A 14947-nucleotide genomic window follows, 5' to 3' on the forward strand; every position below is an offset into this window, starting at 1 on the left:
GTCAATTTACCAAAACACTGGCATACATTCAGTAAGTTAACAATAAAGAATGGTGATACTTCCTTTTAGAGACAATAAAATATTAAAGAGAGCACAGACATCAACACACACTCCAAGAGGAAAATTACATTTAGCATTTTTCTGACCACAAACTAAATATTGACCAACAAAATTTTTAGGATTCACTTTTGCTTGCATAACCCTTACTAAAAACAAAAGGGTGTCATTAAAATATCACTAAATACCTGTTATCCTTTACATGCTCCTTAGGCTAAACTTATAAAATCAGATATGATTTATGTTGAAGGAAATTACTATGATCTCCCTCGCAGTTCCATCCTCTCCCCACATAAAGAAAATGCAAATGATGCCCAATTTAATTATGTTCTCCAGTGACTCTTATCACTTAAAATTACAACACAGCTAGAGAAGGCAGAGGAAAAAAAAGTAGTGACATGTATTTTAAAATTGTACTTTCTTACCAATATGTTGCTGGAGAGCCCAAGAGGAGTTTGAGGCACGAGCAGACAGCATCTTTTCAACAGCTGGAGGAAGTCTCCTCCAATTAGTAAACTCCAAAGTGAAGATAAGAATGTCATCACTGACTGAGTCAATCCTACATTGGCAAGATATTAATATACATTTAGACACAAAATTCACAAAGGATTCACTGTGAAAACAAATACCATATACCAATTCTTACAACATCCTTATGCGGAGGCAGACAGACAACTACAGCAAAGAAAATATTCATGAAACAAAAGGCAAGTTCAGTGGATATGAAAAATCATCCAATCAGGTTCCTACACGAAACTCAAATGACTGTGCATGTTGCTGTCCAATAGATGACAAGAGGAGTTTCTACTCTAGCAGAAGTAGAATGCCTTGTCATTCCCCAGCAGCAGTGGTGAGAAAAGACAGATTTAGTGTCACTGTCATTAGTGGGTATGCCATTATTTCCTCCCAACTGGACCATCTTGCTAAATCTAGATTGGTCATCCTTATAGACACTTAATTTAACAGTGAAAGGATAAAGTCTAAACACCCAAAAGTGAAAGTGACTCAGTCATGTCCGACTCGTTGTGACCCCATGGACTATATAGTCCTTGGAATTCTCCAGGCCAGAATACTGGAGTGGGTAGCCCTTCCCTTCTCCAGGGGATCTTCCCAACCCAGGGATCGAACCCAGGTCTCCTGCATTGCAGGCGGATTCTTTACCAGCTGAGTCACAAGGAAAGCCCAAGAATACTGCAGTGAGAAATGTATCCTTTCTCCAGGGGATCTTCCTGGCCCAGGAATTGAACCAAGGTCTCCTGCACTGCAGACAGATTCTTTACCAACGGAGCTATCAGGGAAGCCAAAGCTGTCCCTAAACTGGTATATGGGAGAGACGGCTTATTTCTGACCAACCCTCAGAGATTTACTACAACGGTTCTCATCAAGAACCTTCCCCATTACAGATATGACTCTGGAGGATGTACCAGAAAGTTTTGTCTTTAAGGACTGAAAGAAGTGGTTGAAGACAAACAGTTCTACCTCTCTTTTTTCAAAATAATGTCAGATTTCCTACCAACCCACCCACAAGAGACTTCCAAATTTTTTAAGGACTTGAATCCTAATGGAAAGAGCAATGACCTAGGAAAAGTTCTGATTTCTAACAATTCTACTGCTTACAAACATGTTGCCTAAATTCTTTAAGCCCTAGATCCTGGTCTCCAAAATGAGAATAACACTTACCCTGTGTATTTCAGGAGACTGTTCATAAAAGTAGCTGAGACAATATAGTGAACAGATTTTTAAAACTATAAAACACTATATAAATATTTGATATTACTAGAACCGGCTTGGAATTTTCAGTACTATATTCTCAGTGGGCCTTATAACATTGTACACATGAAATTTAGTCAAAGCATAAAGACAACTCTAAACCCTAACAAGATTACTCATCTTGTACTCAATTAGATACTCCCCTAACATCACATTGTTCAAAGAAAAATAAAATCATTAGGGTCTCTGGTGACTACTTCAAAACCAGAAATTCTTTTCAAGGTCGCTTTTTTGGAGACATTACTGAGCAAGGAAAAAGAAAGGGAAAAATAAAAGAAAAAGAAAGAAACTGAGTAATACTCTAAACTTGTCATCTAAAAGACAACTTATTTCATGCAATTCAGGGTCCAAAGTATCCTTGAAATGACTGTTAAGAGTATGAAAATTATTTCCCAAATTTTTAATTCTCTAACATGCAAACTCATATAAGGAAAAACAAACTATAGCACAAACACTCTGGGAAACATTTTACTTCTAAAGAAATTCTCAGTGAAGTCACAATTTATCAGAAAACACTGAGAATAAATGAAATGATAAAATATATTCAAAGGCAAACAATCTCCTTCACTTTCTAGGAACCCACACCAAAGGTTTCTCAGTTCTGGTTCCTTATTTCTTTTTTAATGGTTTCATTTTTCTATCTTAATGTGCTTTAAGTCTCACTGTGATCAAACACAAAGTCATTTTTATGCAGTTATCTAAACACACACACAATAAATCTGTTTACACAGCTTTAGTTAATATAATGTTGAGCATTTTACCAATGCTGACAGTGCCACTAAAAATGTATGGTTACTGTACTACATTGATCATTACACTGTACAAAGCAGTTGTACAATCATAAACGATTGACAGTTAATCAACTAAATGCACAGATGACATTCACTTTCTATTATTTGTCTACTGCATTGAGGGTGTGAGGGATACCTAGTGTTGTATTAAAATATTTCAACTCTGTAGCTCATATTGTGACAGGCAATTATTTAGTCAGATACATTTTTAAAGACTATTTCAGACAAGCAATATCTAGGAAAGACATTTATAATTCACATGACAAAGATTAAGCAAGAGACTTACATGTGATATAAATAAAATACAACCAAAATCCACTTTAACAGCATATTGGAATTTTTATGGGATAATTTTTTATAACAGTTCTTTGAATGTAAACTGATCAAAGAAAGCAAAACATTCATCACTTTCAGCATAAACACTGGCTTTATCCATTCAATAAAAGATTAGCAAACAAAACTTTGACCATGTTATGCATTTTTACTGCTAAAGTGAAATTTTCCATCATGTTTTTTCTAATAAATATAAAGTAACTAAAGTTATTCCTTCAGAGTAAAATACATGCAATTTTTGTTCTCAATTCAATAGCTGAAAGTTTTACAATATACTAAAAATAATATGTAGTTTACTGTTTATTAACTTTTTTCTATCCAAACACATCCAATAAACAAAACACAAACCCAGTGGCTTATTACCACAAAAAATTCTCAAATGGGCAAGTTTTCACATGAGGGGCAGGGAACCCCATAGAAGAACTAGGGATAGAAGACTATTTTAGGAGCCTTTTAGTAGGATAAAGCTAAATAATTCCCTTGTCTTCCAACAGTCTATGTAGTTGTCTGAGGAGGAAAAGAAAAGAGGATACATTTAATTTTTTCCTTATAGAGGTTAATCCTAATTTAGGAATAGGAAATAGAAAAGTTGGCCCATATTCCTCCAGTTTAGGCAATGGATTAAAGTACCCTTGTCACTCAGGTGGTGAAGACTCTGCCTGCAATGCAAGCTACCCGGGAGCGATACCTGGATTGGGAAGATCCCCTGGAGAAGGGAATAGATACCCACTCCAGTATTCTTCCCTGGAGAATTTCATGGACAGAGGAGCCTGGTGAGCTACAGTCCATGGGGTTGCAAACAGTCAGACACAACTGAGCAACTAACAAGGTACCTGAAATTAAGTGACAAAACTACCACAACCCTGGGGATATACAGGACTAAGGCAGAATAATAGCATAGCGGCTACAAAGACAGACTTGAGCCATGCTACTGGACAGCCTGGGTCCAAATCTTAAACTCTAGCACTAAATAGCTGTGTGAACTGTGGCAAGAATGTCGAACACTCTGTGCCTCGTATGTCGAACACTCTGTGCCTCAAATCCTTTCTCCATAAATTAAGGATAATAGTATCTACTATATATTAAATGAGTTAATAGTAAAGAATCAATCATAGTAGCTACTGTATATCAGGCAATATTTTAAGTGTTGGTTAAAGAAATAAACAAACTAAAAAAACCAGAATGGAGCATGAAGGCTGAAAGTAATAGGAGGTAAGATAGAGCCAAGTAAGTAGCTTCAGTAGTAAAACACAAGGAGCATGGTTGAGAAAAATGTGGGTGCCTTGGGAGTAAGAACAAAATGGAGTGACAGAGGAAAGGGAATACACTGCCAGGACTGCCCACAGTTATCTATGAGCTGGATTTACAGTAGCATTTTGGGGAAGGAATGGTGAGGGGCAACTGCTACTAGCTGTCAGAAGCCCAGACACAACAATAAAATCCACTAAGAGAAAAGTTAAAGGTACTTAAATAGCTCTGTTAATAGCTAGATATAGCATTCAGTACTGAGTATTTATATCTCAGCAGTGAATGTATGTGTGCATGCACATGTGCTCATGTAAAGGGGGTTTGTTAGGACATGTAAACATATACAAATAACTTTTAAAAATTAGATTTCTCAATTAATTGTCAATAATTTTATATCTCAGTTATCAAAAAATACTATGAGTTTTTGTGAAAATTTATTGAAATGGTATACAGAGAATTACAACAATGAGTACTTGACAGATAACTATGTATTAATCAATCAACTGCTGGAGAAAGAAGTAAATACAATCAGGGACTCAAATCACTGTAAATTATAAACAAAAAGTAAAGTTGAGATTAGAGCATGTATCTAAACTTTGCTTTACTTCTCTATTTCTCAAACCACCTATCAGATAGCAGTTTTTCCTCACAAGCCACCAAAATGAAACATTCTGTATCAGAAAGACATGATAGTCCTAAACCTAAAATTTTAAGTCTCTGCTTAGAGAAAATTGTTGAATTCTATATTATGGTAGATAATAAAAAGGTGAGATAAAGAAAGATCTGCCAAATAAAGATCTTTTGTTTACAACATAGATGGAGAGACCACCACGTGGAAGATGGAGTCACAGAAATGCAAATTAAATTTACAAGTAGGAAGCACCAGTGTTGCCTGCATGAATCCCAGAGAGGACCTCTTTGAAAAGCAAATTTTAAATAACAAGATATCAAAGTATTCCTGCTGAAATCCAAAATTTCAGTACTTGCCTAAACATTATTTTAGCAAATGGTAGTTCTGAAGCACAAAAATGAAATCTTCCAAATATTTCATTGATATTTTATAAAACACACATGTTCTCTATATTCCTAGAGACTTTTATTCTATTTTCTCACTTGACTTAAATTATCAGACCAAAAGAGTTCTCTCACTGATACAATTATCAATAATTTCTCAGTCCATCTAGACACGTAACTCCTGCAGAGGCTTGTGTATACACAGATGTATAGAACAGACTTTTGGACTCTGTGGGAGAAGGCGAGGGTGGGATGTCTTGAGAGAACAGCATCAAAACATGTATATTATCAAGGGTGAAACAGATCAGCAGCCCAGGTTGGATGCATGAGACAAGTGCTTGGGGTTAGTGAACTGGGAAGACCCAGAGGGACGGGGTGGGGAGGGAGGTGGCGGGGGGGGGGGGGGGTTCAGGATGGGGAGTACATGTACATCCATGGCTGATTCATGTCAATGTATGGCAAAAACCACTACAATATTGTAAAGTAATTAGCCTCCAACTAATAAAAATAAATGGAAAAAAAAATATTAAAAAAAAAAAGTGTTTATCCTTTTGCCCTAGAAAAATTCTGACTCAACTTTCATATAATCACTCATAGGCATTGCCCCTCTGAGAAACCACTTGAGGTAAACAGTTGTATCCTCAGTTGCTTCAGAGATCAGTATTTATTGAGAGAGACTAAGTTCAAATAGACAAGACGCTACAGGATAGGAGTATTCAATCTAGTTGTCTAAGGGATGCTAAAAATCGCCAAAGCTACTACAACCATTCTGTGGCAGGTATTTTAAAAGCAGCATGAGGGATGGCCCAAGTAGAATAAATAGCCCTCCCGAGAGGATTCACTAGCACCCATTCTTTTCTGTTCCCTTCTAGCCGGCTCCAACCTTTCTCCAGGATTCTATCCTTACATTCAGGGCTTCCCAGTGGCTCAGTGGTAAAGAATCTGCCTGCCAAGCGGAGATGCAGGTTTGATCCCTGAGCTGGGAAGATCCCCTGGTGAAGGAAATAACAACCCATTCCAGTATTCTTGCCTGAAAACTCCCAAGGACAGGGGGTCTTGGTGGGCTACAGTCCATGGTGTCACAAAAGAGTCAGACACAAATTAGCAATAAACAACAACTATCCTTACATTCATACATTCAATCTCACTATTAGCAGGTCCCCAATTCCTTCATCCCAACACAGCCATCACAATCAAAACATACACAATAACAACCTCCTCCCAACACAGGGATTTCAAGAAATTGGGGGAAATGAAAAGAGTAAGGTTCACAATGGTAGGATTTCTTACCAGGAACTGCACAGTAGATTCAGTGGGTCAAATCCAGCAAGCAGCAGAGATGGCAACCATTCTTTATATTTTGTCTGTGCTTTAACTGCGTGATTTATAAATTCAGATAAGTGGTCCCATGGTGTTGATGGGCAACATTTCTTCAAAAAGTAGCGAAATACTGAAAACCTCTCATACTTCAAGCAGTATGCCAAATGAAGTTCATTTAGCTGAGCTCCATATTTCAAAAGAATATTTACAATTCCAAAGAAGTCACGGCTCCACGAGCAAAAATAAAGGAAGGTAGGGGAAGGAGAGGAGGGGAGGGGAAGAGAAGATTTTCACATTAAAAAAAAAAATTCTTACCAATAGTTAATAGTACTTTTGACTGGAAAATAAGAATAGCAGATGCTCAAGAGGGAGGGGACATGTGTATACCTACGGCTAATCCATGTTGATGTATAGCAGAAATCAACACAACATTGTAATTAGATGTACAGCAGAAACCAGCACAATATTGTGATTATCCTTCAATTAAAACTAACTTTAAAAAGAATGGCAGATGTGATAGTGGATGGTTTTACGTGTCCAGTGGATTGAGACTAGAAGACATTTAATTTACATCATGCTGCATGGTTTTTAATTTTCAACTATGAACAAGTCATGCCCTTAGAATTTAAAATACTTACCTTAAATAAAACTATCACTGACAAGTAAAACTCTTTTCAAATTGTGACTTTTTATGCACAATTTATTATCTATACTACAAAATACTTGCTAAACAAAGTTAATAAACAATGTGATCAGTCAAAAAAGACAGGATCAATTTTCCCCTTCTTTTAAATTTCTAGTGGTAGAAAGCAATCAAATAGAAAGCCTTTTTTACGAACAAAAACTTAACTTACAGCTTTACATTTTTTAAACTTAATCTTTGTCAAGTGTTTTACTGAATGAAAGTATATTATTTTATACCTGCTGAATTGGTTACCTGTTTTAAAAATGATCATCCTGCTAAGTTGTGGTTAAAATGACTAAAAGTAAGTTTAACTCTTTTATGAGAGAGTTAATTGGCAAAATGTGTCAAAAGAGGTATCATAGCAAAGTTATAAACAGCACAGACTGGAGCCATACTGCTCAGCCACTTACTAGCTGTGTGACTTTGAGCAAGTTACTTAACCATCCTGGCACACAGAACTAGCATCATATAAGTATCTGTAAAATACAATGATATGCAAAGTAAAATACCACACATTTAAATATAATAAACATAAATCCTGGGAATTTATCTATGAGACAAGAAGAAATTATATCCTATTTTCACAAATATTAACCACAGTATTGTCTATAACAGATTTTTTTAAATAAATTAACTGTTTAACAGAGGAGGAGATACATGCAAAATATGACATAGTCATTAAAAACTAAAATTATGACGGTTATGTGATCACATTTAAAAAACTGTTTATGATATAACTTTGACAAAGTTCAATAAACATGTACGTTCACTATGCAGACAACTGTGAAAGAAAATATGCAAGAATAAAATAAGTCTCCCTCTGAAACTGGCATTAATGCTATTTTAAGTAACAAGAAATAAAAAGAAATACTTCATTATTTATAGTTTTAGAGAATCTAAATAATTAAGAATCGTAAAAAGAATATAAAAAATATAAAACATTTAAACCATTGTCATGTGAGACCAACTACTTCTGAGAACTTGAGTCCAAGGTTTCAAAGCAGTTAAACACCATATATATAAATATCACTTATGTAAATTTTTGTAAATCTGTTTTATTTGCTCTCCAATTTGTGCTTCTTTTCTTCAGTTAAAATATTAAATACTAATTCTCTTTATTAATAATACACATACCAATTAGAAAAGAAAAAGCTATAACTCTAACATTTTCTTTATAAAAATTAATTAACTTTGTTGTCTGTCTAGTATATATTGGTATTTGTTCCTGCAAACACCATCATTCTTATTACTGTTCTTGAAAAGAGCCTTGTATATTCATTTTTTTTCTTATGGCTATTTTCAGATACAAGAAAGCTAAAAGAATTTATTGCCAACAGTCCTGCACTACAAGAAATGCTAAAGGATATACTTTTTTTTTTTAAATTTTATTTTGTATTGGGGTTTAGCTCATTAACAAACAATGCTGTGACAGTTACAGGTAACAGTGTAGGGACTCAACCATACATATGTATTTGTATCCACTCTTAGAGGATATACGTCTGACTGATGGTTTTATTTTGAACAGTTATAAGCAATTTCTTTTTTTTTTTATAAGCAATTTCTTTCAACCACTCTGACCTCATTTAACTAGGCTCTCATTATTCTGCCTGCAGTGATTACGTGCTGACTCCCCTACAGAACAGATGAGCAACACATGACATGGACTGTTGGACACATTCCAACAAACATACAAGAAAAGTGGGAAAGCCTTGAGACACCGCCTCCTTACGAATGTCATACACAATTCTCAAGAGCACTTAATTTTCAAGGCATGTATGTTTACATGTACACTTCAGAACCTGGCTGAACTCTTCCCTCAAGCAACGTGAAAGCATCAATGGCCTAACCACAGATGCTTTAGCTCTCAGAGAGGACTACATATTTTTGCTACAGAGTACAAAGAGCCCAAAATGCACCCTGTTATATTAATTGCCACAAATAGCTAGAGAATTTGTTTTCTGTTTATTAAAAAAAAAACTATAAAACCAAGAGGCTTTCCTATTCAAGTTTCAAATATAGCATCTAGCCATGTGACTCATTCTAAGAAAAATTTAAGGACAAGGCCATAGATAAACCAACCATCCATCTCTAAATGTTAGAGAAACATGTGCACATATAACTCCCCATATAACAACCTTTATCTATTCTACACCAGGCAACTATGATAAATGTGTTACATGGAAGATATGCCTTAATATTCACAATAACCCTAAAAAGTAACTTTTATTACCATCTCCACTCTAGATGCAAAAACTAAAGCTTAATCACAAAACTAGTAATTTATAAAATTGGGATACTAATAGCAAATCAAAATCCAACAGTGAATATGATATAGCAAATATCAGACATATCTTTTGTACATTATAAAAACAAAACATCTCAGGAAATAATCAAATTGGGAATTATTTTAAGGGCAGACCTGTTTCTTGAAGTATGTTCCAAGGAACACTAGTCCCTGGAAATGATCTATGTTAAAAAAGCCTCCATAATTAAAATATTTGAGAGGCCCTTTATAATATACACTAGTCCATACAAGAGAGAAATACAGGATGAACTTAATTTTAAACAGTATGCTAGTTACATTTTTAAAACATATGCTCAAGTATTTTTTCTTCAAACTCTGGATACACTTCAGAGGAAGTATCTTTAGAATTACAGCAATGGATCCAAACATTAATCAGAAAAAAGCATAATAAAGAGGATATAAAATGCCCCAAAAGCCTGTAAACACAGGTCGTGTATTTATTGTAAAGTTCATCCTATGTTTCCAAACTTTTCAAACTCTGGTAGACTCATCCCTCCTTAGGAATTCATAAAACACATCACCAGAAGAAAAATTCTTAGAAGCCGTTCAGGAAACAAATCTAATTACCACTGCTTAATCCTGTGTTTTCCAAACTTAATTAACTAAAGAACCCTTTTTATCCTGTGTATTATCTATTAACAATGTACAGAAAGTATTCTACAAAACACAGCTCTAACTCCTTCCAGTTATCACACTGCCTTGTATTAGAAGGAGTAAAAGCACACTCCTAAAAGGCTTTTGTAAACTACCTACTGCTACATTATAAACCCTTTTTCAACAGAACTGCCGCTTACATGGTCAATAATAAACACAAAATAAAACTGAAGGATCATAAAACTTTTTCAGCATGCCTTGAGTTTCTATTACATAATACATCTCAAATATACATAACAAGCTCCAGCAACTCAAGTAACTTCAGTGCTCTACCATGACCTTGATTATTACATGTCAATGAGCAAGATAAAGGCTTAGAGAAAACTTTGGTTAAAATATAAATTACAGGGGAATATGTATGTGTTTCTCTTAACACTTAATACAAATTAGAGAAAACTTTGGTTAAAATATAAATTACAGGGGAATATGTATGTGTTTCTCTTAACACTTAATACAAATTCTTTTTCAAGACCTAATGGTGAATCAGAAAAACTCTTCAAGTCTTAGAGTAGTCCTTCTTATTTAACACAAGTATCAATAACTACTTATGACACATTAAGGGACTTCATATTATATAACAGTGAAAAACCATAAGGCACAGAGAAAGAGAAGTTTAAACACCAAAAATGCAATGTCTAAACCTTATTTGTGGGCTTGTACATCTTCCATCATACTGCCCTTTGAAGTTCAAAGCTGTGCACAGAAACAGGCTCAGATAAAAAAGAAGCACAGTAAAAGGAAATTCAACATGTTAATAAGGTTTCTTTTAAACAAATGAAAATGGACAAATATCTTAATAACCCAACAAAACCTCCAACCAACTTTTTAGCTGAATTATTAAAAGGCCATATAGTAAGTTTTACTGAATGGTTTTTAGCCATCAGTTGAAAATAAAGACATTATGTTGTGTCAGATGTATCCATGTGTGATATACTGATAAGAATGGACACAATTATTTTTATAAAATTAACAGGATAACAATGATCAGTATTGATTAGAAAGACAGACATAATCAGGTCAGTTAAGCCAGGAGCCCTTTCTACAGCCATATATAAAAGGCATTAATATGTGTTTAAATTTCCTGTAATTTCTCAACTTCCCATCTCTTTTACCCATGCCAGTTAAAGAAGTCTTTTTCTTATATTTTCTCATTTGAGTTGAATTACTCAGCTATGTCCCTGAAAGACTGGCTTCATGTCACTGAAGCTGTTAACTCGTTAGCCCCAAAGGACAAAGAATTCTTTTGTACAGTGTGGAGGAGACAAGACAACTTTCCATCATGCTTTGGAGTAGGAGAAGAGCTAAAGGTCACTGCTTCAAATAGAAGCCTATTCTCTCCAAGGGATACTCAGTAAAAATGTTTCAGAATGCTAATCCTGAGCTAAAAAGTTAAATTGGCTGAATAAAACAAAAAAGAAGGGAAAACTTAAAACCCAGAGCCATTATTTATATTTATTATCTTTATCACTTTTTTATATTAAATATACTGTTTGTAAAAGCAGATAACTTTACCATACTGTAACAGGCCAAGAGTGCAAAAAACATCAGAAATGTTAAATTTCTAGATCTCAGGAGAAATGCCTGAAAACATACAAGTAAGAAAACAAAAGTTTTTGGAAACTATAAGCAAGGTGAAAAGGCAGCCTTCAGAATGGGAGAAAATAATAGCAAAGGAAACAACTGACAACGAATTAATCTCCAAAATATACAAGTAATTCATACAACTCAATACCAGAAAAACAAACAACCCAATCAAAAAATTTGCAAAAGAACTAAACTAACATTTCTCCAAAGAAGACATACAGGTGGCTAATAAACACATGAAAAGATGCTCAACATCACTCATTATTAGAGAAATGCAAATCAAAACCACAATGAGGTACCATCTCACACTGCTCAGAATAGCTGCCATCAAAAAGTTTATATGCTGGAGAGGGTGTGGAGAAAAGGGAACAATATATGCTGGAGAGGGTGTGGAGAAAAGGGAACCCTCTTACACTGCTGGTGGGAATGCAAACTGATACAGCCACTATGGAGAACAGGGTGGAGATTCCTTAAAAAAACTGGAAATAGAACTGCCATATGACCCAGCAATCCACTGCTGGGCATATACACTGAGGAAAGCAGAACTGAAAGAGACACAAGTACCCTAATGTTCATTGCAGCACTGTTTACAATAGCTAAGACATGGAATCAACCTAGATGTCCATCGGCAGAAAAACAGGTAAGGTACATAAACACAATGGAGTTTTACTCAGCTAAGAAAAAGAACACATTTGAGTCAGTTCTAAAGAAGTAGGTGAAACTGGAGCCTATTTTACAGAGTGAAATGAATCAGAAAGAGAAACACCAATATAGTATATCAACACATATATATGGAATTTAGAAAGACATTAATGACGATCCTATATTCAAGGCAGCAAAAGAGACAGATGTAAAGAACAGACTTTTGTTCTGTGTGGAAGAAGGAGAGGGTGGGATGATTTGAGAGAATAGCTTTGAGAGATTGTTTGGAGGTTCTAGCAGGGGAGCGCAGCTACTTGTATACCCTTGACAAAGACCGGTCCTCCTCTATCGGGGATGGTCATCCTCTTCAACCGAGCATGCAGCTTCGGGAGGGACACACATGGAGCGGTGAGGGAGTAAGAGGACACCCGCCTAGCCAGCCAGATCAGCCGAATCAACCCTGGCGATCAATGGGGTGACAGATGTCACAACCAGATCGCCCTCACATCCGAGAGAATAGCATTGAAACATGTATATTTACCATATTTAAAATAGATGACTAGTGCAAGTTCAATACATGAAGCGGGGTACCCCAAACTGGTGCTCTGGGAAAATCTAGAGGGATAGGGCAGGGAGGAAGGTGGGAGGGAGGTTCAGGATGGGGGTATATATTGCACTCATGGCTGATTCACATTGATGTATGGCAAAAACCACCACAATATTGTAAAGTAATTATCCTCCAATTAAAATAAACTAACTTAAAAAAAGTTTTTGACTTATTAATAACTAAAGTCAGATAAGGGTTGATTAAATCTTTTATACCATGATCTTATACCAAACCAACATTACTAAAACAACATACTGTTACTATAAAAATAAAATTTCAAAACTCATACCACAGGCTCCCCTGATGGATCAGTGGTAAAGAAATCTGCCTGCCAATGCAGATGTGGGTTCAATCCCTGGTCCAGGAAGATCCCACATACCATGAAGCAACTAGGCCCATGCACCACAACTACTGAGCTCCAGAGCTCAGGAAGTGAAACTACTGAACCCACATGCCACAACTACTGAAGCCCTGAGCCACAGAGCCCACGCTCCACACCAAGAAAAGATACCAAAAGGAGAAGACCATGTACCACAAAGAGTAGCCTCACTCCTTGTAACTAGAGAAAAGCCCACTCAGCAACAAAGACTCAGCACAGCCAAAATAAAACAAGACAAAACTGGAGATCGACTCAAGACAGCAGAGCACTGAAACTGCAACTAGATGTTGAACGACGACTGACAGGACACTGACAGGACACTGACAGGACACTAGACCTCGCCAAAAAAAGGTACTTCACGTCCAGAGACAAAGGAGAAACCACAACAAGACACCTCATCCACCAGAAGGCAGACAGAAGAAGCAAGAAAATCCCACAGCCATTAGAACGAAAACCATGTTGCAGAAAGTTAAGCAAAATGAAAAGGCAGAGCATCATGTCCCAGATGAAGGGATAAGATAAAATCTCGGAAAACTAAACAGGGTATAGATAGATAAGCAACCTTCCCGAAAAAGAATTCAGAATAATGACAGTGAAGATGATCCAGAATCTTGGAAACAGAATGGAGAAGATGCAAGAAATGTTTACCAACGACCTAGAAGAACTAAAGAACAAACAGAGATGAACAATATACTGTTCAGTCCAGTTCAGTCACTCAGTTGTGTCCAACTCTTTGCGACCCCATGAATCGCAGCACGCCAGGCCTCCCTGTCCATCACCAACTCCCGGAGTTTACCCAAACTCATGTCCATTGAGTGGGTGATGCCATCCAGCCATCTCATCCTCTGTCATCCCCTTCTCCTCCTGCCCACAATCCCTCCTAGCATCAGGGTCTTTTCCAATGAGTCAACTCTTTGCATGAGGTGGCCAAAGTATTGGAGTTTCAGCTTTAGCATCAGTCCTTCCAATGACACACTGGAAGGAATCAATAACAGAATAACAGGCAGAAGAACAGATAAGTGACCGGGAAGACAGGATGGTGGAAATCACTGCCACAAAACAGAATATTAAAAAAAGGATGAAAAAAAAAATATGAGGACAACCTAAGAGACCTCTAAGACAACATTAAATGCACCAACATTTGCATTATAGGGTCCCAGAAGGAGAAGAGAGAGAGAGGATCTGAGACAATATTTGAAGAGATAATAGCTGAAAACTTCCCTAATTTGGGAAAGGAAATAGTCAACCACGTCCAAGAAGCACAAAGAGTCCCAGGCAGAATAAACCCAAGGAGGAACACACCAAGACACATAGTAATCAAACTGGTGAAAATTAAAGACAAAATATTAAAAGCAACAAGGGAAAAATGACAAATAACATATAAGGGAACTCTCATAGCTTATCAGTTGATTCCCCAACAGAAACTCTACAAGCCAGTAGGGGATGGCATGATATATTTTAAAGTGATGAGGGAAGAAACTGCAACCAAGAATATTTTACCCAGCAAGACTCTAGTTCAGATTTGATGGAGAAATCAAAAGCTTTACAGACAAGCAAA

At 36.2% G+C, this 14947-nt stretch overlaps 1 protein-coding gene across 4 annotated transcripts in view; it reads right to left on the bottom strand.

The window, feature by feature from the left end:
- Positions 1–14947, bottom strand: part of ASB3 (ankyrin repeat and SOCS box containing 3) — a 234162-nt gene that overhangs the window by 140255 nt on the left and 78960 nt on the right. For all 4 annotated transcript variants that reach the window (XR_011491912.1, XM_070478325.1, XM_070478332.1 and 1 more), the window contains 2 exons: positions 6504–6761; positions 483–616 (listed from right to left, as the gene is read on the bottom strand). Coding sequence is in view for 3 of the 4 variants with exons in the window: in XM_070478325.1 (XP_070334426.1) it covers positions 483–616; positions 6504–6761 (392 nt within the window). In the remaining variant the exon portion in view is untranslated. The remainder of the gene's footprint in view (positions 1–482; positions 617–6503; positions 6762–14947) is intronic.

This window comes from Odocoileus virginianus, chromosome 2, assembly GCF_023699985.2.
Source record: "Odocoileus virginianus isolate 20LAN1187 ecotype Illinois chromosome 2, Ovbor_1.2, whole genome shotgun sequence".
NCBI lineage: Eukaryota > Metazoa > Chordata > Mammalia > Artiodactyla > Cervidae > Odocoileus > Odocoileus virginianus.